This window comes from Neofelis nebulosa, chromosome 2 (assembly GCF_028018385.1).
Source record: "Neofelis nebulosa isolate mNeoNeb1 chromosome 2, mNeoNeb1.pri, whole genome shotgun sequence".
NCBI classification, from domain to species: domain Eukaryota; kingdom Metazoa; phylum Chordata; class Mammalia; order Carnivora; family Felidae; genus Neofelis; species Neofelis nebulosa.
The window spans coordinates 134,154,459-134,181,392 of record NC_080783.1 but is presented as its reverse complement, the minus strand read 5'-3'; the positions used below and the strand labels follow the sequence as shown (position 1 = coordinate 134,181,392).

Below are 26,934 nucleotides of genomic sequence, written 5' to 3'. Positions count from 1 at the left end.
GAAAATATCGTGGGTTTGAGACAGGGCCTCTAAGTAGTACAACTGCAGTAGTTCTCTGCTCTGTACAATCTCAAGCCAGTTTAAGATTCTGAAGGCCTATTACTATCAAGCCTTTCCCATCCCAGCTTATTATCTTCTTTTAATATTGTTTAAATTAATCAAGTTATTGGCAGTCAACTGGCCACTAGGGATTTTTCAATTAAAGGAGGTGATGTGAACTTAAAAGTAATGTAAGTAATTTCTTTACTCATAAAACAGATGGCAGATACTTCAATTATCCTACTGGATAAAATGAAGTCAAAAATAAGGTAAGTGAAATACATTAGTTTTTTTACCTGAGGACCTGGATCACCACTCTCACCTTTGGCACCAGATGAACCAGGCCCCCCCTGCAGAGAAAAAGTAAGGATATAATAATTTAATTGAGCAATAATTCCCTAACCAATTTCATCCTACCATTTTCACATGAAATGGTTAAACACTGTTCCACATATATTTCATCAAATTAGTATAATTTTATTAATTAATACAATAAAATGTTAAGTCCTTTCATTGAAATACATCTTTTCTCAGATTTTGAATGTATTCAGTGTGAAAGCTGTATTTTAAGTCTCCATTTTACACATAATTACACAGAAGCCAATTTCATGAGAAATCACATTGAAATTTTCTTTAATGTGTGTACCATCACAGTACTTATGATAATACACAAGGCATTATTTATTATTAAGCTGTGATGCAGTACAGAGGCAACACATTTTTACTGAATCAGGTATGTGCTGAATCCATTTATACAGCCAGGACTTGGTGAAATGTTATTGCTTTTATACTCAGAAATTTCTCAGACACTGAATTCTATAGCAATAAAATGTCAAGAACAGATGCTACCACCATCATTATAATTGTCCTGAAATAATGTCAAAGCATTTTTTTCCCAAAATGGTTTGTTTATTTCCCAGAAGAATAAGTCCTTATGACAAAAACTTCTTACAAATGTATACATAACTCAAAAAGTGCAACAAAAACCTAGCACATTAACTGGAAAAAATATAAAATCAATTTATAAAAGTGTTGTGGGTTTTAAAAATAAATACCAGACGTCCATTCCCCTAAAAAGCTTTAGGACATTAAAATTAAACGTGGTGATAATAGTTACTTTGTACTGAAGAAGTATATTTTAGGTGTTTAAGAAGTTTCTGACTTATTTAAATTAATACATATTCAAATAATAGTGCATTGAATCATCATACAAAAAGATCAAAATTGTGCTAAGTCTGAAAATGTTAGCTATCTAGAGCCTCCTGGTGGCTCCAAAGTAAAATAACTATTAATCTGACTCCTAAAAAATACAAAAAAGTCAAATAACAGGAATATTCTAATCTTAAAAATTATAGAATAATAGCCTTCAAGTTCCTAATTAAGAATTCTTGCAACTAAGTTTTTTCAAGAGAAAACCTGGGATTCTATATTAAATCAGATTATGAATCAATGAGTTGAACACAATTATAGGATAGTCAATTTGTTTTTAATTAATTTATTGCATTATATTCTCTCTATATAAGGACTACCTACTCAACAAATTATAATTACTTTGTGTAAACACTCTAAAAATTATCATGCAATAATTGACAGTAACAGAATTCGAAAATAACCACAATATTTTCTACATTTCTTGCATATTTATAAACCTCCATTTGTCTAGAAAAGCAATTGAAAAAAACAATTGAATTAAGAATTTTTCATTGGAAGAATGCATGTTTGTATCTTAATATAGTGATGTAGACTGTTTCTTTTTTTAAAATTTTTTTAAATGTTTTATTTTATTTTTGAGAGACAGAGAGAGACAGGATGAGTGGGGGAGGAGCAGAGAGAGAGAGAGAGACACAGAATCTGAAGCAGGCTCCAGGGTCTGAGCTGTCAGCACAGATCTGGCCCAACGTGGGGCTTGAACTCGCAAGTGGTGAGATCATGACCTGAGCCGAAGTCGAATGACTAGCTGACTGAGCCACCCAAGCGCCCTGACTCTGTTTCTTTTATATAAAATACTTTAAGACTCTAGAATTTGACAGTCTCTAGTAATTCGATGCTTTGGAGCAAAGGATAATAGAGGAGAAAACTGAAAAGAAACAATATGATGTTTTTCTCTCAATACCTACCTTTAATATTTAAGGAAGCTAACACTTTCCATAACAAAGGCTTAGGTAGTAAAATTAATTAGTCTTGTATCCGATGTTTGACACTATGAATGTGTACATGGTTGCCAATGTTTCCTTTCTGCCAACAAACTGGGAATGGCTGACCCTCAAACGGGTGGTGAAAACAGGAACTGTTAATGAAAATGCTTTCACTGCTTCTGCTCATCACTGCCCTGACCCTCTACAGATCTGCTGAGCTTATGCTTGTCAGGATGATACATAGGAAAATTCCTTTGGAAAATGCAGTTTTAGAGATCCTTGACTGATATTTTTAAATTATGTAACATATGGCAGTATTTCCCAAACATGCTTGACTGTAAGAATCTGCCTGGTGCACTCATTAAAAATATAGTTTGCCACTTTGAACCCTGAACCTTTATCATCAGAATCTCAAGTTAAGGGCCCAGGAGCTTTTTTTTAAATAAAATATATAGATAATTCTTCTGCCGCAGATTTATAAAACATTTGCATACTGCTGACTTTCCTCAGTCGTAAATTTGAGTTATCACTAACAAACAATGAAGTATTAACTTCATTTCTTCCTTTGTTAAGAAACATAGAATCTTCCATTATTACTTTGCCAGAACATATGTTCTACATGAGCCCATATGATTGAGTGTATGTCCCTTCAAAATATATAAGATGTACAAATTTTAAGACTGAATTAAGATTACCATAGTTTATGTAAACTACATTAACAAACCTTTGAATAAAATACATGAAGAAAACTATTTATCACTCTAATAAGATCAGTAAAACAAACTAAATAATTAGAAGACTATTCACTTGATGTAAACTTGAGTAAAATTATTTTGCTGTGTCTAAGTAAATCACATGTTAAGATTTTAATGTTCATAGTAATAATTTCTATAAATACCATTATTTCAATAAAACATACTGAAAGCATATAAAATCATATGAAAGAACAGGAGGAATAGCTCTTTATATAGAAAAATAAATATTTAAGAGAGAAATTATTTATTTAATTAATTGTAAGATCAATCAGAAGCAAGGTTTGACTCATGCAGTCTTCTTTTCCCTTAAGGAAAAACATGACTTGAAAAGAACCTTTGTGTTTTTTGTGAATTGCTACACTGCTCAACATTTGGTAAAAGTTTCAAAATATTTGAAGATTTTTTATATTAAAAACCACTTGGAAAATATTAGCTTGTTAGCAAGCTTGTATGGAAAAATAAAACACTGTCATTTTCCAAGAGTCTCCAGAAGACAAATTAATTTCTCTAATATCTGAAGTACTTTGTGGAATAGGGAAGGCAAACTGAAGTTTAAGCCAAGTATCCTGCTTGCTTCCCAAATTATGGAATAATTTAACTGACTTCAAATACTTTTTTCTTTTTTAATGAAAATTCTATTTAACATAAAATTAAGTCTCAATAATTTAATGTAAAACTGAATTTTAATAACTTGGAATGTTATGCAAATAAATTATAATTATACTTCAAAAATTAATAGACACGTGACTCAATTGTTTTTTTCACTGTATTTATTTGATTTGAAAATTCTTCATTGAAACTTTTTTTTTATCAAAACTTACTGAGGACTAAATTGAAATAGACTTTAAAAAGAGGAACAAAATCAAGCATAGGTAGATATGCATATCCTATTTTTATCAGCTAGAAATATGAACAATGCTTGGCCAAAGTTGCACAAGGAAATACTACTATGTAAATTTAAACACACATTATCTTATTGAGTAACCTACCACAGGACCCGGTCTTCCAGTTAGACCCATTGGGCCAGGTGGACCTCTCAGAGCAATCTAGAAAATAAAGTATATCATATTCAGGGATGCCCTTTTTGGACAAGAATAGTAAACCACAATATTCATTTGCACAAGCTACCTGTAAGTAACAGGTAATAAACAAAGGTATATTAGCTACATGCTAGAAAGAGTGCCTGATAACTGAAGAATTACAAGTTTCTAGAATGACAAATGATCTATCAGATTTGCTCTCAACTGTTATAGCTTGTATACAATCTTGTACCATATACTATTATGATTTATTCAATGATAAAAGTTAAAATAGATTTCAGTACAAGAAATCTAATATTTGTAGATTTTTCTACTCTGAAGCATACTTCACAATAACATATAGACTTCTCTTAAACATGTTGGCACAATTATCATCGAAAATCCTTTTAGAGATGAACAATTTGAGGTGCTTGAAATAAAAAGTTTCTAGCAATATTTAGGAAAAACTATTGACAATTAAAGCCAGATAGCAAGCAAAATTGATCAGAAAATATGCTCATACACTTCTTTTTAACAAATCTCAAATTTAACATTACAAGAAAAGCACATTCATTTTGTATAATCATAGGCATGATAGATTGATCACATGCACTATTGATACTGAATATTAGAAATGTGAAATTAGCATATTTGAAAAGCTGGAACAAGTGGAGTACAAAGGATAAATATTTAATAGATGTTAAATTAGTATGGTGAGCTATTTTTGAATATTAGTGATTCCAAAAGATGAATATTTAGATTATCAAAACAGATATCAAAAATAATACTGTAATAGAAACAATATGTAAAATCATATTAGAAAAGTGCACAAGATAAAAACATTAGGATCTCCAAGGTTCCACTACTGACTCACCATGAGATTTTTGACAATATACTTCTTAATCCTTGAGATTAAATATCTGAAAAATTGGAATTATAATGCTTGCTACCTATTTACAAGTAGGATAAAAGGACTAATAAAAGGAGGAATTTAATGGCCTCATAAAACATTTAAGCTCAAATAATTACCTTAAGTTTGTTGAAAGTAATATAAATTATAAGATGAATTGTAGGAATCATTAGCAAATTATTTTAAATATTTTTAGGGATGTGTTATGCCAAGGTCAAAAAACACTTAAAGTTTTCTGTCTTTATACAGGATATAATCAAATAATGGAATCTTTGCAGATTAATAGATTTAGTAAATATATAAATAAATATGAGAGTGAATTGCAACCTTCACTTATGTTTTCAGATATTTTATACACAATAAAACTATATGTGTACAAAATACACAAATGATAAATTTTATATATTCATAAACTTATACAAAGTTATCACAGAAATGATTTATAGCACTTAGAAAGTGGGTAATTGTATCCATACCAAATGTGAGCCATTTATTTCCTTTTTCCTTAAAAAAACCAAAACCCCTACTACAAATAAAAGTATTATATGACTTTCAACTCTTTCCTCATCCACTATTTAAATTTCCTTATGTATAAGACATGTATAAGATAAGATTTCCTTATGTATAAAATCTGTATAAGATAGAGACAGTGGAAGCTTTCAGCTAATGAAGGATCTATAAACTAAATGGATTTTGCAAAAACACTATAGATTATAACAATTAGAATTGTATAGATTTTTGTATATATATTTATAGATATCTACAATATCTATAGAATTGTATAGATATTTGAAGGATTCTTTCCTATATGATAATGCTTAAAAAACTTAATTTGCTGGCTTATTCAGGATATCCTGAATAATTTAGAAGATTAGGAGGAAACAATTATTTCAAACCTTCTTCTCTTACTTTTTTTTAATCATCAAATTCTGTCTTAGCAGAGAAAAACTGTATGTGAAAAAGTGCTAGTTACAAATCCATCAGTACTCTGAAAAAATTTTAGAAAAATGTGTGTTATTGTTTGTGTGTTATTGCCAGAATTATATATGGCGATGCTGCCAGGGTCAATCATTTAATTTTAGTATTCAATTAAAGAAAATATTCCCACTGGAAAAATAGATATAATCTTAGCAATTTTTATAGCTAAAATTCAATGCACTTTTCAGAAGTGTTTTGTTTATAATAGCATCCTCCAGGTGCAGACACACACACACACACACACACACACACACACAAGCATGCACACATGTGCATATGCACACAATCTGACATATATCAGTTTATAGGAATACATGTTTATTCCTTCTTACCCGAGCCTGCTGAAGAATCGCCTGTGCCTGAGCTTCCTGAGCAGAGATGGTTGGTCCTTTGGAACCATCGCCACCATAACGAAACTAAGAAAATAAAGAAGCTCAAAATTAGCCATTTTCAAATAGGTGCCTTAATTACTAGATTAAAAACTGCTTACTGAAAATGGTGTGGTTTTATAAAAGTACAAGATAACTTTATTATGAATCAAGATACCTAGATTTTTGGGGGGTTCTCCTGCCCATATCACAAGTTCCCTAGACCATGTTTTACCATTTATAGAAAAGAGACTTCCAATTTTCATTCATTCACTCATTCATTCATTCATTCATTTTAATGTTTATTTATTTTTGAGAGAGAGAGAGACACAGAGTGTGTGCAGGGGAGGGGCAGAGAAAGAGGGAGACACAGAATCTGAAGCAGGCTCCAGGCTCTGAGTTGTCAGCACAGAGCCTGATGCGGGGGGTCGAACACACCAATCCTGAGATCATGACCTGAGCCAAAGTCGATGTTTAACTGACTGAACCACCCAGGTGCCCCAAGACTTCCAATTTTATATTCCATAATCTTTGAAAAATCTGGAATAAGTCACCATATATTTTACCTGCACAAATGCTACCCATTTCTATTCACTCATTTGAAAAAAGTCCAAGTGTGTTCAGTTCATTGGTGTTTATAGATCAATTGTTATTATGTTGAGCAAAACTTCTAGAATCTGTATGAACACGGAGGAAATCTTCCTTGAGATATACTCATTTGTTTACTGTTTCTCAAATAATTATAATAAGAAACTCACCCTCCCTGTATCCTTCCATAAAATTCTAAAATTCTAAAGCTTTCTTAATTTTAATTCCAAATGCAGCATGAGTCAATTTCTTACTCTACATGATTATTACTTGAAATTTTATTACATTTAAACAAATAAATCACACTTTTCCCCCAGAGAACAAGGTCAATTTTAAAAAGCAATCTTATGGTCAAACAATTTTTGAGCAATGAATAATGACCCTACAGATATATCTTCTTTTAAAAGTATCAACTATTGTATCTATGGTGATAAATAGCATATTAATATTATATTAAGTATCACATGAAATGTATGTTAATCATACGACTCAGGATAAAGCACATGACTGGAAATATGAAGAGCAACCTGTAAGCTTTGTTGTCAAAGTCTAATCAAACAGTGAAGGGCGCCTGGGTGGCTCAGTTGGTTAAGCATCTGACAGCCTCAGGTCATGATCTCACAGTTCATGAGTTCGAGTCCCGCATTGACTTAGCTGGAGCCCCACTTCTGGTGAGCTTAAGCCCCGTACTTCTCTTTCTCTTCCTCTCTATCTCTCTCTCACTCTTTCTCTGCCCCTCATGGGATTTTCTTTCTCCCTCTCTCTCTGCCCCTCACTCACTTGAGCCCTCTCTGTCTCAAAAAAAAAGCCTAATGAAATAATGAAACCTTTGCTCTAACACAGAGATTGATGTTTACTAGAATTTTGTTTTAATAAAATTTTCTAGAATTTCTAAAGGCTGCATGATTTCAAATATCTCTACCACATACAATGGTTTTTAGTTAATTGCTCTGTAATACAGTTCAACAATGTTTTTCAGCAATAAGATGATGAAATGTTAAATCATCTTTACAGCATTAAAAAAAGAAAACATACCGGTAACATTAACATGGTCCCAGGAGGACCAGGTAGACCATCAGCCCCTGGTAAGCCAGGACGTCCTGGGGGGCCCTAGGAAAGTAAATCAGCAAAATTAATAAATAAATTAAAACAAATTTATTAGAAACAGAATAACCTTTAATAACATTAGTCTACATTAACTAATTTGCATTTGTCCCTCCTTTCTTGGTTAATCTCCTTTTAGTAAGTATACCTAGAAAGGGTTGTTTTTCATTTCCCTACATTCACAGGATTTTAATCATGCATGAAGTTATTGGCTATTCAAGGATGGAGGAAAAAAAGGGAAGGGGTTTTACAAGAAGAGTTTGTACAGACTTAACACAAATGGCCTATTCCACCATGTTATCCAGGACATGCTCTTCAAATTAGAATTCAGGCTTATTAACTCAGTTTATCAGAACCCAGCTAGATAGTCATCACAGTTTGTGGAAAACGGGTTTCAATTCAGATTAAATAACTGAATCTAATGTAACAGGTTTATCTCAGCATTGCAATTTATTGAAAATAAAAGTTTTCTTATTAATTATAACATAGATAAGTGCACATTCTTTATCCTCACTTCTAAAATTATAGTTAGAAAATTTAACCAAAATGTTGCACATTGAGTTCACAGGCTTCCTCCTCTCTCATGAGAAAGATAACATGCTTAACTTGTGGAATACATTTTAATGATTTTCATTTATGTTATATTCTTTTGTTATAAAGAGTCCCTTCACTTACCCTCTCTCCAGGGTCACCAGGGGGTCCAGTGGGGCCTTGTAGACCTGGGGGACCCATAAGACCCTATAGAGAAACAAACCATGATCTGAGTCAGATTCCTGATCTCATTATCATTCAGGCAAATTCATCCTACCAAAGTCCAAGAAAAGCTCATTTTATATTTCATAAATATACACTGGTCTTCCAATCAATTTCCCTATTTATCTTCCTATAAAAAGACAATACATAGGAACCACTCTGTAGCTAGCTTAACTCTTCCTCTATGAAGCTGCTCTCAGGGTACAGGTAAATATTCCAAGGAAATACAGGAAAGGAGAACACACCAATACAAAGTCACTGAAGTAGAAGTTGGTTCCCAGTTCTTAATAAACAAATGGTACATTCAGACAATTAGACCTCAAAAATGTGATAACAAAGTTGAAATGTAGAAATCATTTAGCCTGGAGGCATTTTTACATTTTCTGGATAAAAAGTATTTAAAGGCATCAGTATAACATATTCATTTCAGATGACAAGAATTTAATTCCACAAAAGATAGAGATTTCTGTCAGATCAGTACAACTATCTGAGAATAAAGACACACTGAGCAACATGAGCCTTCCTAGGAAGTGACAATGGAAGCTGATAATCACTCCATTTGGAAGTACAGATAAGGCTGCTACTGTCTACTTAGAATTCTCAACTCCTTCTATTGAGATATATCTTTACCTCTTTAATGGAAACAAGAATTTTTTTTCACTATCATAACTTTCAGATAGAAAGTTGAAAATGAGGTTAGAGGATGCAGAGATATTGAAGCCCCCTCCAAAAGAAATTAAACAAAATTTAATTCCACTGCTCTCAAAAGAATAACATTTGGATAGCCAAATCAGAAAGCAATTTAAGGCCATCAGGCCCTCTGAAAAAAATGTTTGCCTCTATAAGTCAATACTCAAATTAGTATAAAATATATAAATTCAATAATGTAATAGAAATGTTATATCTGATTATTTAAAAAATCAAGATGAAAATAATCTCAACACATTTACATACCGCAGGTCCTGCAGGCCCTGGTGGTCCTTCAATAAGCATACCCTATAATAAAACAAGATAGAGATTCATTTCTAGGGAAATGTAACCTGTAACCTCTCGTCTAAGCAGCTCTAACAAAGTACATCATTGCATTTTAAAAAGTAAATTCTCTATTTCTACCATATAAAATCAATTATAAACAGTTTTCTATGGGGAAGGGAGGGAATTTAAAATGATAGAAAACATAGCCCTTGTCCTCAGAGAATCTGTGAACTAATTAGAAAAGGAATAAATATTCAGAAAAGTAATAGTAAAAGGAAAATATGCTAAGTTCTCCCTAGAAGGACAAAACAAAGACGTTTGATCAAGTTCTCCCTGGCACCCAGAATAATGCCTGACACAAAGCCAGGATTTAATAACTATTTACTGTTTGAATGAAAGAATGGAAGTTAGGTGGCATCTAAGCACTTTCATTCAGGGAAAAGGGAAAAAAGTCCAAGCAAAAGAATTGGTCATAAACATGAGATAAGCTCCTAAATAGATAAGAGAATAGAGTACTATCTCAGGATAAAAAAACTCATTCCACAATGTTTATGATTCTACTTCCAGAAATTATTTTATCACTTAAAAACATGATTGTAATTTTTTGTAATAAGGGCAAATTCATTCTGAAAAATATCTGAAAATTCTTTGATGAATATATGGCATGATTTATCAGTTTTGGAGTAATACAGTAGATAGCCACTAATCTCCTTAGAGCCATATCTTTTTAACCTATAACTTTCCTTCTACCCAGTTTTTCAATGTGTATGTCCTTGCAATTTCTGAAATGGATTTTCATGATCTTGAGGCAAACAGTTAACCATATTTTCTTTACTTCTAATGTAACAGTTTTCCTGAGTTGCTGATTAGGGACAACAATAGTAAAATTGCTTTCCAGTAGGATTGCTTTTTACCAATATCTTGAGTAGTGAGAACATTAATATGAATTTTAAAATCACTTTTGGAGTGAATTACACCTTTTCTTCAATGGAAGAAAGGGAAGTGGATTTTAAAAAGAATATTTTCATATTGTTACATGATGTTATCTGGATATGAAACAAGTATCTACGTCAAATAATATATTTCTGATAATGCGAAGTTAAAGAAATTGAAGGAAGTTAGAAAAGCTAATGTCTAGTTATATCTCAACCACCAACATTTGAACCTCAGCAAAGTTATTTAACTCTCTAGGTCTCAGTTTCCTTCATTGAGTAAAATGAGAGAATTAGACTAGACAATTTCAGTTACTTTCAAATTCCAAAATTCATGTATCTATATTTTTTGGCTGATTGAAGTGTTACTTGCCAGAAATGACCTCACTAACACTTCTTTGTGGCAAATTTTAAATATTTGGACATCAGAGTTTTTATAATATATATGCTATATATTATAAACATATATAATATATGTAATAATTTATATACTAATTTATATAAACATATAATAACTTAAGGTGATGATGGCTCATAATATGAATTAAATCATTGTTACCAACCTTTACAATGTATTCACAACAGTACTTACAGGTTCAACTACTGCTGGTTCTCCTTTCTGTCCTTTTTCTCCATACGCACCGTGGCCATTTATCTGTTGAGTGAAAAATTCAAGCAGCCTGTCTTTAAGTAAATAAGACCACTTAAGGTTTTTTGGGTTTTTTTTTTAAGAAAATTTAATCATCTAAGTGCATTTAAAAACAACCTATTAAAACGTGTTTTAAAAATAGAAACCTATTAAAAGTTTAGATACTGAAAATATAAAAAGGAAAGCATGATAAACATTAATACAAATCTTGAATGAGATTAAACAATTGTTTCTTAAAGACATATTATAGAAAGTTAAAGACATCTGTAGACCTCAATTATCATTCCAAGGCTCTAAGCAGCAAGTATCATCAAAATGAATTTAACAAAATAAAAGTGGGGGGTAAGGGGTGGAAGAAATGGGTGAAGGGGGTCAAAGGTAAAAACAAAAAATAATAATAAATATGGTACCTCTACTGAACATCACCAGAAAATATTTTTAAAAATTAAAAAATAAAAGAGTCTAAAATTCAGAAATTAGACTTACTATCCCAAATAATAATGACTATTTTAATCTTATCAATGATAATACAATTCGGATACAATTCTATTCACGATTATACTTTCAAATGAAGACTCTGGTAATGGAGGCAGAGATACAACTGCTGTAGATTCCCATGTGGAAGAATCTATCAAGGTGTCCTAGGAGTGATAAATATCCAAAATCTACATAAAAACACAACTTGTATCTTAAACCTGAAAAGACATCAAGATAAATGTGAAAATACTCCAAAAATAAGACATACAATGACACAGAGCGTAATACTGACTTACGCTTGTTTCTGTGATATCTGTTTCTGCTGGAACACCTGGACCAAATTCTTCATTAGTGGGGCTTGTTGGTTTATCTTCATATTCTTTATATTCATAAAAATCATATTCGCCTAAATCTCCATCTACCAGGAGGTCAGAGTCCCTGCCGTCTATTCCTTTGTTTTCATATAGTGTATCCTCGGAATTTTTCCTCTGGGAATCATAATCCTCTCCAGTTAGATATTCTTCAGTAAATACTTCTTCAACTGGATTTGGCTATTAATTTAAGTTGCAAAGAGTTGAAGAACATGAAGTTTACTGTTAGTAAAGCAAGGTAAGCATTTGCAATTACAGTTTGATGGAATGTGACGAGAAGCAATTTAAAAGCTACTCAAGCAAGCCTGAAGGCTGAAAAAGATAGCCTTTCAGTATCATTGAAAGCAATATTTTTGTATGTTGGTATGTACAAGGAAATATTGCTTTCAAAGTACTTTCCCAATAAACTGCAAATATTCACATGGACTCAACATGTGTATTTGCTTGCTCCATTAAAAAAAATTGTTAGTCAATTTTATATTTACTTCATGGTTTAAGATTTGAATAATGAAATATGCACAGTTAAAACTTTGCTTAATTTTCAAATCTCACAGATCATCATTAGGAAATATAACTACTACCAGAAAAACCATATAAATTTGACTCTCAATCACAAAAATAAAATATTAATGTCAATATTGAGCCTTGTCATAGCAATTTTTAGAGTATATAGTATATAAGGAAGTATTATATCACCAAAAAGTTCTTTAAAGCAAATAAAATATAACTTATAGTCCTTGAAATTCAAGAAATGAAATAGAATATATCACTGCACAATCTCATAAAGGGTAGAGAATAAATATGCACTTACAAGGGAATTTTATATCAATAAAACTCCCTCAGAGACAGAAAAATAGACCTAGTATAATTATCTTTTTCACATAAGTAATTCTTTATTAATAGCATAAATCTGAATCATATTTATTATGCAATTTTTAGCCATATAATGATCTTGATGAGGTTCAAATGAAATAATTTATCTTGCTACTTTTTGGATTTTTTAAGTTACTTGATTTCCAAGACATAGTGAATCTAGATGACAAAATAGCATTGAATAAATAAGTAGTAGTACACAAAATCATGTGAATAAAAATGCAGCTAAATGGTTAATTTAGCAATTGTTAACCAAAATAAAATATTTAGTAACCATAATATTTTTGTATTCTTAGCCAAAGAGGATACACTATCTATAGAGAATGTGTGTTATCCAAAAACTGAATATTGCTATGATCATAGCTCTGAACTAAAAAGCTAGTTAAATTTGGTTAGATAAATAGGCATCTTGAATCAAGATATCCATTTCTGAAAAACGATAAATTTGGACCAGATGAAACTTAAAATCTGTTCTCCCCCTAAAATGTTATTTTTCTGAAGTATGTGTTTGTATGTCATGCACTACTGGGTTTATTTGCTTCACTGACACAAATGTTATATAAATCTTCTCACAGCTAAATTATTCGGGTATTCTTCATACCCAGTATGACAGGTGTTCACAAATTTAAACTGAATTGTACACTCATTTTTTCATGATACGAATATATCATAATATGAAATATTATGAATGTACGCACAATATGAATACATTATGAATAATATTTTTAATAATATGAGTAATAATATAAATATATTATGGATAATATGAATATTATGAATGTATGGATAATATGAAATAATATATGCATAATATGAAGATTGTTACCTTTACACCTGTATGTGCTTAAACATTTTCATAGAAAAGAATGAAAAGGTTAAGACACATTATTTTAATAGTGTGTTTAATAATAACTAACATCATTCTCCTAACAAGTATGAAAATGTACATAGCTATTAAAATCCACTAAGATTAAATTTTCTCAAGAAGTTTGCTGTCGGGGTACCTGGGTGGCTTAGTCAGGTAAGCATCCAACTCTGGATTTCAGCTCGGGTCATGATCTCACGGTTTGTGAGATCGAGCCCTGCATCTTGCTCTGTGCCGACAGTGTAGAGCCTACTTGGGATTCTCTCTCTCCCTCTCTCTCTCTCTGTCCATTCATTCCCTGTTTGTGCTCTCTCTCTCTCTCTCTCTCAAAATAAATAAATACACTTAAAAAAATAAATACTGTTAAAAAAAGAAGTTCTCTGTCATAAAAATGCATGATTATTGGTCAGATGAAATAAATTCTAATTGTATCATTTCATGATACAATTTTCTCTTTAGAGGAGTCTCCTCCTCACAGAAAAATCATGTTGTGAATACCCTTCATCACAACATGTTGAGAAGCTTGCTCAATCCCAGGAACAATGAAGAGAATGATAGCAGCCAATCCAGTTTTATCAGTTTGTGTCTGCATGAAGCAAAGAGTCATGTAAACCTGAATGGACTAATTTAGTAACAGTGAGCCAATGCTATTGTTTCTCTTACCTCAATAAAGGAATAAAAAGATGGAACTTCTCGCAAGTTATATTCTTCCAGAGTGAAGTATATTTAGAAATATTACACGCTTAAAAAATCTGGGCTATGATTTAATAGTGTCAATGAGCTTACCTCATTTGTTCCAGATACATGCCTAGGAGCTTCTGTCTGGTAACTTTCCTCTGTTCCATAGTTGTATTCTTGAAAATCATCAACAATATTTGCCTAGTGGTAAATTCAAAAGAAAAACAATTCTAAGAATGTAAAGTAATACCCAATTTAGGAAAAACATGATTTAACTGGGTTATCGTATTAGCCAAATGAGGATTTATCTAGTTGGGTTAGGACAATGACTCATCATCAGAGATCTTCCAGCTTATCTAGGAGAGATCTTGATTGCTTTTTCTTTGCTACCTTTACCCCTAGTTTGGCTTTTGCTGTTGCTTGATAACTTTTCTTCTTCTTGGATGCAAATTTTTCAGATTTAGGGGGTGTAAACTTTTTGGACTTTTCCTTTGAGTTAGTGGCCACTGTCCTCGTCTTCTTTTTGAAATTGGGTTTCTTTTTCTGTAAAACGTGGTGAAAGATGGAATGGAAAACATAAATACAGTGAAAAGGGAAATGCAGGGCATGGATGAAAGGAAGGACAAGCAAAGCAAAATGAGCATCATTCCTTCGGGGCAGCTACTGTCAAATAAGAATCACAGTTATTGGGTCACAGAAATCAGGTGGATGAAAGGCTTACAATGAGTTTGAGGAACAGCGGACATTAGAAACCACGGAATGACAAACACTAGGACACCATATACACAGGTGCTACTTTGTTTTTACCTCAGTTTGTGCTATTGTCTCCTCAGCTACAGTGGGTGTCTCTGTTACAAATTCAGCCTCTTTATACTCTGGTTCCCCATACTCATAGTCATATTCCAGAATATCCTCAGGTGCATACTACCTCGCAAAGGAAAAAATATCAGGCGATTTTGTTAGTTGCAGGTAATACTAATAACAAAGTGGTAATCATCTTAACTTTTACGTAGGGTAAAGGTTAAGAGGCAAGTATTTAAATGTTATTTTATATTACAAGAAGTATTATACTGTCAGTGTACAGAGTATAATAACATAAGAGCAACAAAGCCGATTTTCTAAGCGGAACAGTGGTTAGGATTGTGAGGAAACTAAAAATTGTGAATATTAATCCAAACTTAATTAATATTCAAAATTTGTAGCCAATGACTTATTTTGAACACAGCAGTTATATACTTGGTCACAGTTGTTAAATGTTCTTGTTAATTTTTATTTGTAAAAATTGTTACACAAGGCTCCTCTAAAAGACTTTTAGTGTATTTCCAATGGGTACTTTTTTTCATTAAACTACATGCTTAAAATATTAAATATGGAGAATAGTCTTTCCAAGTATGAGAGGATATTTAAATTGGTAGTCAGAAAGTGGAGAGGAGGAAAAGGAAATGCAAGGAACATAAGGTAAGTCTAAACCGAACACTAGAATAATGAAAAATAAAATCTAAAATTTGTTCAGAAATCTCTAATTTGCCATAGACTTAAGATCAAAATGAGCACAGAATACTAGCAACACATTAAAAGATTCAAAGTAAGATCTGTTTCTAACATATTATTCACTTTTTAGAAATCCTGCTTTTTTTCCCCTCTATCAAAAAAGCATAGCACTCAGACACTGTAAACTACTTAAACTAAACTCAAATTGGAAAATGATATTTTATACTAGATTCCTCTGTACTAAAGCAATTTAGTTGGAGAGAGGTATGTTTCTTAATAGAGGGATGTACAAGACAGTCACATATACTGAATAAGGAAAATAATGTGTTCACCTTCACAGCCAAATGTCTCTATCAAAACTTTAATTTATAAACAAGAATATTGTTATTGTGAAACATATATTAATCATTGGTTTTAAGCAAAATAACTGTAAATACACTAAGTAATACATACAAAAACATTAAGCAGTAAACTCAACAAGCTGTGTTCCTAATATATACAAGCTAAAGGCAACCTATTTGGGTTTCCCTTAATATTATATTTGATAAAATTTCAATTATATCCCAACTGGAATCTTGGCATTTCAAAATTGCCAGAAAATCCTTTTTAATCTGCCAGAAAAGTAACTGTTAACCATATGTCTTTTAGAAAGTTGTGATCACTGTGCCTTCTAATTAGCTCTATTAACTATAGCAATGCAAATGAGTGCAAATTTCACAGACATATAATGAGACATGTCCAAAACTGATCTCCTGGCATCATTATACATCTGGCCCTAGATGAGCCTCACTAGAGTAAACTTTTCAAATGGTTCAGCTGAAGGTCATATTGAAATTTGAACAGACATGTCTTTAGTGTTCTCTATGACTGTAAACACTCTAATTTGATTAGATGAACTGAAACGGATTCATAATTTTATCTATTCAGTGATAGCTTCATTATCAATGAACATCCATTTGAAGAACTTCAACAAGAGCTTTATTCTAACTGAATTTGTACAGAATTTGGTAAATAGAAAAATGCACATATATAACACTGAGCATTTGTTTCTTAATTGCCTCTGCAATCAAGATAAAGGCCAATTACTTCTAGGAAAGTTAATGTAAACATTATTAACATCATTAAGTAAATAAAATAATTAAATACTGGATTTAGATACATATTAAAAAGACATAAATGGTGACTGAATATTGTATAGTGAATAACTTTTCTGTGGTTATGATCACTCATGTTGAAATAAGAAATAAGAAATTTATACAACTACTAGCTGCCAGCTGGAAGTAAAACACTAAAAACAAAAGATTTGATAGTCTATTTTATGCCGTAGAGTTTTAAAATTAAGCAGACTTTTCAAAATTGTGTGCATCTATAATTAATTTTAAAAACATAAGACAATAAACAAAGACATAAAGGGCTGATTTTTAATGTACACGGTTTAATGGATCTCAAATGAAGCATGGTATTCAAAAATATACTAATGTACATTAACTTCATGTCGTTTTTCTTTTTCTTGTAGGAGGAAACATCTTCTAACCCCCATAAGCCTCTCCTCTTTTTAAACTCTTTCCAAATGAAGATTAACCAGACTAGTTGTGACTCTGGAAGAATGGAGGAAATAATATTCTTACCTCCTTAGGCACTAAAGCATATCTTTTTCTTAGAGTCTTTCAGGAGTCAGTGTAAAGAATCACTCCTTCTGTTCTTATTTCTTTTTCTAAACAGCATCCCCTTAGTCATGGTATTGAGTATATTTAGCACTTTGCTAGTATACATGAAGCTTTATAACCTATGTTTGGAGATGGCCGTCTTTCCTTACCATGGAATTTTGAAAATCTTGAAAACAGAGAGAACTAGTTGTAATAAATTAGATGAATACATGCAAAAAGACATGCATTGATGGAATGATTTCAATTTCAGCTTGGATATGTTAGTAGCCTAGCATAAATTGTAGTGAGAAGGAAGTCTTCTAGAAATGTCATCATCTGTTCTTATTTAACTTGTTAGAAAAATAGTGGCATCACTAAATATCTATGAGAACTAGAATATATGATAAATATTAAGTGCAAAAAATATTAGGGTAATATATTTGGGGAAGTACACTGGTTTTTAAATTTGTCTATAAAATACTCTCTTTCCTTTGCTTTATTTTCCTTGTTCATCCTTTTAAAAAAAGAATGTCAATTGCCTACTATGTATAAGTTACTATAGTTTGCATAATAAATTAAGAAATAACCATATATAGATTTCACATTTAATTTCTTGTAAAGATAATAGGATACTCCTACTTGAGAAAATCCCCAAACATCATAATTTTAATATCAGTTACTCTTCTACGTAAATGGTATTGTGTAAGTTCAAATAGAATTAAAGTTTGATGATATTTTGGCTCTATTTAAATCTATCTCTGTTATGCATTTCACTCTATGATGATGATGTGCCAAACACATACACAATTGAATCCTAAGAACGATTTAGAAGATGTTATTTAGAGGGTATGAGGTAAACACAATTACAAGTTGGAAAAAGCACATGAGTTAATTTATAAAAGAAACTGACATACCTATTAATCCAAATAGATTAATGAATATGCATTGTTACAAATTTGTTAATGGAAAATTAAGCAATATAAAGTGCAACATGAATGGTTGATGCTCTGTATTGCACTTTATTTTCTTTATTCACTGGTAAATAGCATTGCTTACTACTGTACTGGAATAACATCTGTAGATCAATTATTAAAATGCATATTTGAAACATAATGACATATTAATGGCTATAGTTCAAAATTATTATTATAAGAACTGGTTATTAATTTGGTTAACCAGTTTATTTAATAACTGTATAACATAGGATGGTTATCTTACTATTGAAGTATCAATGTAATTTAGAATTGGAAAAAAATGTGACAGCTGATTCTTCAAAAAAATTTTTCACTGTAACACATTCAATATAGACAGCGGTAAGAAATGCTATCTATTTTTTCATCACCCAACCAGATTTTCATGCAGTTTTTTGTTACAGCAATACATTGTTTTTCCCCACACGCTCTTCTAGTAAAAACAAGTTGAACTTCTTAATGAATGTTAAATATACGTTATCAATAATTCAAAGTAGAAAAGAGCAAATTCACTTTTAAATGAACTTAAGAAAAAAATGGATAAGAATTATTTTGCTTTAAAATAACTGTTTAACTGTCATGATAGCATTAACATATAGTAATAAAACACCTCAAGGTGATATATTAAGAAAGCATACCTTCATTCCTCCAAAAATCAGAGCCATATCTGTTGCTAAAAGGAACAAACTTATCTTTCTTAAAATAGGAGCAAAATAAATCTCATCAATATCGAACAGGTACAACATGTATAAATTTTTTAAATTTCAATACTGATTTATCACATAATCTCTAAGATATAAAAGCACTAAACCTGATGGTATTTAACCTATCCTTTTGGAATTCACAAAAAAAAATTATTTAAATAAATCATGAAGGAATAAGAAGAATGAACCACTGGTGAACCATGAAACAAGCAAACAACTACCCAAGTAATTTCTCTTTTCTCTCTCATATTTGCTTTTCTGTCAGCTTCTTAAGCCTTTATCCTGTTTTAAGAAAAACATCCATATTAAGTCATGGAAAAGATCATTGCAACAGAATTTACTGTCATACTTTAAAAAGAAAAGTGATGTCAAAAAAGATATTTCAAGCATTTAAGTGGTAAAATCCCAATTAAATTTACATGCAAACATACCAATAAATTAAAAGATAAGATCCTAACCTCTTTTAAGAGTAAAACTCAAAAGGTGGCACCAATTAGTATATTTAGAAAGAAGAATGCCATTTGAGCTATTTTCAAACATAAAGACAGCCTTGATGTTTTCAAACTTCCAACCCCCACTTCTAAAATGTAACACTCCCCACCTTGAGAAAAAAGAATCTAAGTTGTTTTGCTGCCAGTTAAAGAGTAACTTCCTTCCAGCTTGCTTGTTTTTTTAATTTCCAGAAGACCCACACCAAAGGATTTTACCAAAAAATCTGGGTAAGGATGTGTTGTACTATATTTTTGTTTTTTGGGGTTATTTGATTTTGATAAAATTGCTATGGCTATTTTTTTTTTTTTTTTTTTTTTTTTTTGCCTGGAAGAGAATAGGGTCAAATTTCATTACAGGAAATTTTCTTGCAAAAATAGCCTGGAAAAAAAGGTTTCACACCTGAATTTCAAATACAGTGATATAATATGAATGCAAGTATATGAATATTTTTAGCTACAATTAGATCCTACTGCTTTTCATTTCATTGTTCTTTATGCCAAGTTCTGTAGAAGAAAAAGAAAACGTACATATCAATGTAGCCTAGCCCTATAAGAAATAGGAAAAAAAAAATCTCTTTAAGTATTCAACAGAGCCTGAAACTTTAAGATAGCTCTAATGTCACCTTCTCATCTGTGCGAATTGCCAAAGGCAAGTACACCAGAAGAATTGTCACCCTTATCTTGAGGCTGTGTGTTAATTATTTAAATGCCAAGGGCAGAAATATAGCTCTTAGAGAACTACCTTTTTCTCACCTCTCCCAAAATGAAATATGCTCATATATATAGCATATAAGTAAGGAATCTGTATTTTTAAGAAGTTTAAGAAACAGAGTACTTAAGAGGAGAAAAATACCAAAAATCTTCCTTAAGTCACTTCTTCCTAGAACTATTAAAACACTATTAAATAGAAAGTATAGGTTTAATTAAAACTGAATAATAACGATAAGCCTCAAAACTGCAAGACTATGTCTGTACCACTGAAAGGAGAAAATGACCCCTGATCTCATGGTCCTCACCTCATCAACCTGAGGTTCCTGAGCCTGAGCGGCCTGGGGTACTGAAGAGTCACAGTCTGGACTGTAATGCTCACAGTAGTCATATGCTGCTTTAGGGTCACCTATGATCAACAGCTGCTGGATGTCCCCCTGTCAAGAAACAAACATGAATGTAATCAGTATATATAGATACACATATATTTAGAGCAAGATTTATTCAAGACAACATGTAGTTTATTTTTATTGTTTTATTGTTTTGTGTGTGTTTATTTTTATTTATTTTTATTTTTTTAAATTTGTTAATGTTTATTTATTTTTGAGACAGAGAGAGACAGAGCATGAGCAGGGGAGGGGCAGAGAGAGAGGGAGGCCCAGAATCTGAATCAGGCTCCAGGCCCTGAGCTGTCAGCACAGAGTCCGATGCAGGACTCAAACTCGTGAACCACAAGATCATGACCTGAGCTGAAGTCGGCTGTTTAACTGACTGAGCCACCCAGGTGCCCCATGTGTTTATTTTTAATTACCTGAAGAACTAACACTTACATTTCAATGTTAGAAATAGCCTTATAGAACAAATGAACAAAGGAAAAATAGAGAGCAAGCAAGAGAGAGAGAGACAGACTCTTAACTCTAGAGAACAAACTGATGGTTACCAAAAGGGAGATGGGTAGGGACATGGGTGAAATAAGTAATGGGGATTAAAGAAGGACACTTGTGATGAGCACCAGGTGTTGTATGTATGTTGAATCACTATATTGTATGTCTGAAACTTATATTACACTGCATGTTAACTATACTGGGATTAAAATAAAAAAATTAATAAAAACTAGTCTCACAGATTTGAGAGAAAAATTCACACCTGTTTTACAAATTAGCTGTTAATATTAAGGTTTTATTCTACTATTTTGTGGTTCATAGAATCTATACTATATGCATCCATTCGGTAAAACAATTTTACTACATTCACAGTATATTCTTTATAAAATAAGACAAATAAAATGTAAATATTAAGCTGATAAAAAAGTAAATAAAATTTATCAACTGTAAATATATAAAGAGGATGATTATATTTTCTTTTTTAAAACTTTTTAATGTTTATTTATTTAAAAAATTTTTTTAATGTTTATTTATTTCTGACAGAGAGAGACAGAGCATGAGTGGGGGAGGGGAAGAGAGAGAGGGGGACACAGAATCTGAAGCAGGCTCCAGGCTCTGAGCTATCAGCACAGAGCCCGACGTGGGGCTCGAACTCGCAGACTGTGAGATCATGACCTGAGCTGAAGCCGGACGTTCAACCAACTGAGCCACCCAGGTGCCCCAATATTTATTTAATTTTTGAGAGAGACAGAGTGTGATCAGGGGAGGGGCAGAGAGAGAGAGGGAGACACAAAATCTGAGACAGGCTCCAGGCTCTTGAGCTGTCATGACAACACAGAGCCTGATACTGGGCTCGAACTCATGGACCAAGATATCATGCCTTAGCTGAAGTTGGATGCTTAACCAACTGAGCCACCCAAGTGCCTTGAGGGTAATATATTTTCAATATTAACTAAAGAGTTCAATCAAAGTAAACTGAATTACAGATGGCCAACAGGCACATGAAAAGATGATCAAAGTCACTCCTTATCAGGGAAATAGAAATCAAAACCACACTCAGAAACCACCACACGCCAGTCAGAATAGCTAAAATGAACAAATCAGGAGACTATAGATGCTGGAGAGGATGTGGAGAAACAGGAACCCTCTTGCACTGTTGGTGGGAATGCAAATTGGTGCAGCCGCTCTGGAAAGCAGTGTGGAGGTTCCTCAGAAAATTAAAAATAGACCTACCCTATGACCCAACAATAGCACTGCTAGGAATTTACCCAAGGGATACAGGAGTGCTGATGCATAGGAACATTTGTACCCCGATGTTTACAGCAGCACTTTCAACAATAGCCAAATTATGGAAAGAGCCTAAATGTCCATCAACTGATGAATGGATAAAGAAATTGTGGTTTATATACACAATGGAATACTACGTGGCAATGAGAAAGAATGAAATATGGCCTTTTGTAGCAATGTGGATGGAACTGGAGAGTGTTATGCTAAGTGAAATAAGTCATACAGAGAAAGACAGATAACCATATGTTTTCACTCTTATGTGGATCCTGAGAAACTTAACAGAAGACCATGGGGGAGGGGAAGGAAAAAAAAAAAAGGGGTTAGAGAGGGAGAGAGCCAAACCATAAGAGACTCTTAAAAACAGAATAAACTGAGGGTTGATGGGGGGGGTGGGAGGGAGAGGAGGGTGGGTGATGGGCATTGAGGAGGGCACATGTTGGGATGAGCACTGGGTGTTGTATGGAAACCAATATGACAATAAATTTCATATTAAAAAAATAAATAAATAAAATAAAAATGAAAAAAAGTGAACTGAGTTATTATTGTTAGGCAAACTTATATGATAATTTTATTTATTTATTTATTTATTTATTTATTTATTTATTTATTTATAGACAGAAAGAGAATGAGCAGAGGGAGGGGCAGAATGAGGAAGAGAGAGAGAATCCCAAATAGGCTCCTCATGGTCAGCACAGAGCCCAATGTAGGACTCAAACCCATGAAACTGTGAGATCATGACCTGAGTTGAAATCAAGAATTGGATGCTTAACCAACTGAGCCACCCAAGGGGCCAATATATGAAAATTTTTAAATGAAAACATAGATCCTACTATTGTGTTCTGGCAAAGGAGTCCATATTAAAAGGAACTTCTACCTACAAAGGTGAATAAGAAATGCAGAAACCAGAAAAATTCATATTATAAATAAAAAAGAATAAATTTGGTATATTTTTATTAAGAAAAAATTGGAGTATCCAAGCACACATTAAAATTCACTTACTTTGAATTCTGTATAATTTTAATAACAAACATACGAGTAATTAGTAATAGGGTTATCTAAAGAGTTTAATTTCAGGAGGTTCCCCAAACTGGCTCTGGAAATTATGTAAACAAGAGAGAGATTGTAATATCCTGCTCCTGAAACAATCTGAATGTTTCCACAAGGTCTAATTCAACATGAAACTGTTTTCTATAAATCTATGGGTCATGGCCATATTAATTCAGAACTATACTCAGGCCCAGAAGAATGTCTGTGTTAATACCTATTTGACTTGGTGATTCAAGGCCTTGTAAGTTTGAGTACATGAGAATGATTCACAGGAGAACTCCTGATTCCATTTTGAATAATTTCAAATTATTCCAGCTTTCCTTCATTTTGTTAACAGGAGCTATTTATAGCTATTTATTGTCTGAAAATACCAACATTAAATTTAAAGAGTCTCTAACAATGAATACTAAGAAAGAATTCATAGCAATTTTATACAACAGCTGTTTAATTTTTTTCATTAAATCATTCATTCAAACAGATTTTTAAAAGTGCATATAGCATGTTCATATGTCAGGTAATACCCAAATAAGAAAACATCTACTTTATTTCCCAGTAAAACATAAAACAAAGCAGAATCAGCAAATATCCAGCTGAAAATTATACGGTTTATAGTAGTCATACTATTATTAGTGTTTCCAGCCTCAAAATTATTTACTTCCATATGTCATGAGGCAATATAATTAATTAATCAAATTAGACTGTTTCTGAGATTTTTTAGATTCTTTTTTGTAAATAGATTAGAAAGGCTCTAATATTTCCTTAATGTCTTCTGATTTTAAACATGCTCACAGCAAATTAAGTTCTTAAATTTATTGATAGCCATTCTCAAACATTACCTGATCAATATACTACTGAGTAGCCACTACTGAATTATATACAAATAATTCTATAATTATATAAATGGATAATAATAAATAACAAACAGAATTCCGAATGCACAATTTGTCATTCCACTGTCAAAAAAAAATAATAATGAGGCATCATTGAGTACATCGTGAGTATTGGCATCTAATTAGAAATCCTAACTCTTGAATTTTCTCCAAACTTTGCCATTAACTATGTGGAATTATGCAAGTCACTTAACCTCATTCATCATTTGTAAAATGAATACATGTAGAGATGATATCTAAGGTCCTTCCCAGAACTCCAGAATTCCATACTTAATTATAGGAAATATAATGAACTAAGTGAAGCTGTTGCTGAAAGAGGAAAAAAAAATCCCCTATCTTATAAGCATATGGTATTTTTTAAATAGTAAATTTTTTAGAAGAATACTGGTTTTCTAAGTTCTTACTTGACTTCATTAAATGGAATCCTGCCAATATTTCCACTATAAATTCTTATTTCAGGTGTTTAATATTTAGCCATAAAATATAGTACTGGAAAGAAACTGAAAAAAATCACTTAAAAACTACAGTATAATTTTCCCCAGAAGGCATTTTACAGTGTTTTATGTTAATCATAGGACATGTTGTGAGACAGTCTGTAGATAAACAAAAGCACACTGACAGGTTGAATAAACTGTAAATATTTATATTCAATACTCATAAAAATTTCCGCAGCTGGGAAAGGGTGAAGTTACCAAGTAATATTGGCATCTGCAGCATACAAAGTATGAAAAAGACAGACTCCTCCTCTAATGATCTACAAAGCCAAAATTAGAGTTGATGCAATTACCTTACTATCTACAGCTGTGTCAACTAAGTCTCTAGAGTAGTATTTGCATACAGACAGGATGAGACTAAGGTAGAAAGCAAAGCAAATGTAAGAAAACCAAATGGCACCTATCTATAAAAATGAGGTTCCTCTAAATGTCACATGCCTTGCAAAAGGATCCTGCCACATTTTTATCAAAACCAATGAATAAGTAATAGCATATCTTCTTTTCAAAACTAAAATATAATGCACATATTCTAGTAATTTCTATTTGGTTTGTTTTCATTTTGTTTATGATGTATGTGTGGGCTTTGCGTGTGTATGTGTAGCTCTATAAAGCCTAGCAATTTCTATTTTCTATGCAATGAATATAATTACATTGTGTCTATGAAGTACACAAGTTAATACACATTTAGCTTTTTTTCCCATTTACAAGAGATCAGATTTATTGAAAACAATGTGGTATATGAAATTGGTCTAATGTTTTTAAGGTCAAATGTCAATGTGTCAATGTTAAGTGTCTGATTTTTGAAATTCAGCTCTTCATCCTATGTGAAACCAACCTGTGCTTGGTTGAAGTCAGTTCCCAGCGTAAGTATCCACTGAATTGTACGGCACAGAAGCTGATTCCTGAGTGTGAGCAATGGAAAACCAGCTCTTATCAGCTGTCATGTTCAATTCAGTGTGACCTGTGAATGGATTATGTGCCTGGGACATAATAAAATCACAAGAATGGCAGAGGAAATTCAGATATAACCAAAACAGCAAATGCAGAGGCTGGATCAATCTTCAACTATAATGGCTCAAATAGAGTTCACTTAAAAAAATTATTCCGGGGGCGCCTGGGTGGCGCAGTCGGTTAAGCGTCTGACTTCAGCCAGGTCACGATCTCGCGGTCCGTGAGTTCGAGCCCCGCGTCAGGCTCTGGGCTGATGGCTCGGAGCCTGGAGCCTGTTTCCGATTCTGTGTCTCCCTCTCTCTGCCCCTCCCCCGTTCATGCTCTGTCTCTGTCCCAAAAATAAATTAAAAAAAAAAAAAAACGTTGAAAAAAATTATTCGGCGGAGAGTGCAAGCAGGGGAAGGGCAGAGAGAGGGGGACAGAGGATCTGAAGCAGGCTCTGTGCTGACAGGCACACAGTAGTGACCCGGACGTGGGGCCAAAATTCACGAACTGCAAGATCTGGCCTGAGCCAAAGCTGGATGCTTAACCCACTGAGCCACCCAGGTGTTCCAAGAGTTCATTTTTATACAGTTTATATATAAATAGTCTCTTGAATGTCAGTCTAGAAACTAGTATGTATACAAAGGCATGAAGCTTTTAATTCCACTTGTAATCTTGGAAGACTCAGACTTTTAATATTAAAACTTGGATATTGCTTGTATTCTAAGAGAATAATTTACTTTTGTAATACCATGAAAAATAGACTCCAAGTTATCTATTGATGATGTATGTCACTGAATTTCTTAAGTTTCTAGAATTAAAGTTTTCATCTCCCCTAATGCTGAAATAAATCACACAGCTGCAATTGTGTTCTATAAAATCATCTAGCCTCCAAATTTCCCATAGCACATTCCTGTCA

The 26,934-nt window shown here is 32.4% G+C and overlaps 1 protein-coding gene across 9 annotated transcripts in view; it reads right to left on the bottom strand.

Annotated features, from left to right (window-relative positions):
* The window catches only part of COL11A1 (collagen type XI alpha 1 chain), a 220,750-nt gene that overhangs the window by 119,564 nt on the left and 74,252 nt on the right, over window positions 1–26,934 (bottom strand). Inside the window, exons 6-17 of one of the 9 annotated variants that reach the window (XM_058716371.1) lie at window positions 20,789–20,917; window positions 15,277–15,393; window positions 14,860–15,012; window positions 14,578–14,670; window positions 11,979–12,233; window positions 11,149–11,211; window positions 9,604–9,645; window positions 8,572–8,634; window positions 7,828–7,902; window positions 6,169–6,252; window positions 3,919–3,975; window positions 336–389 (exon numbers count right to left, since the gene is read on the bottom strand). In XM_058716371.1, coding sequence (XP_058572354.1) covers window positions 336–389; window positions 3,919–3,975; window positions 6,169–6,252; window positions 7,828–7,902; window positions 8,572–8,634; window positions 9,604–9,645; window positions 11,149–11,211; window positions 11,979–12,233; window positions 14,578–14,670; window positions 14,860–15,012; window positions 15,277–15,393; window positions 20,789–20,917 — 1,185 coding nt within the window. The remainder of the gene's footprint in view (window positions 1–335; window positions 390–3,918; window positions 3,976–6,168; window positions 6,253–7,827; window positions 7,903–8,571; window positions 8,635–9,603; window positions 9,646–11,148; window positions 11,212–11,978; window positions 12,234–14,577; window positions 14,671–14,859; window positions 15,013–15,276; window positions 15,394–20,788; window positions 20,918–26,934) is intronic. The other 8 variants (XM_058716372.1, XM_058716376.1, XM_058716377.1 and 5 more) reach the window with 8 other exon arrangements.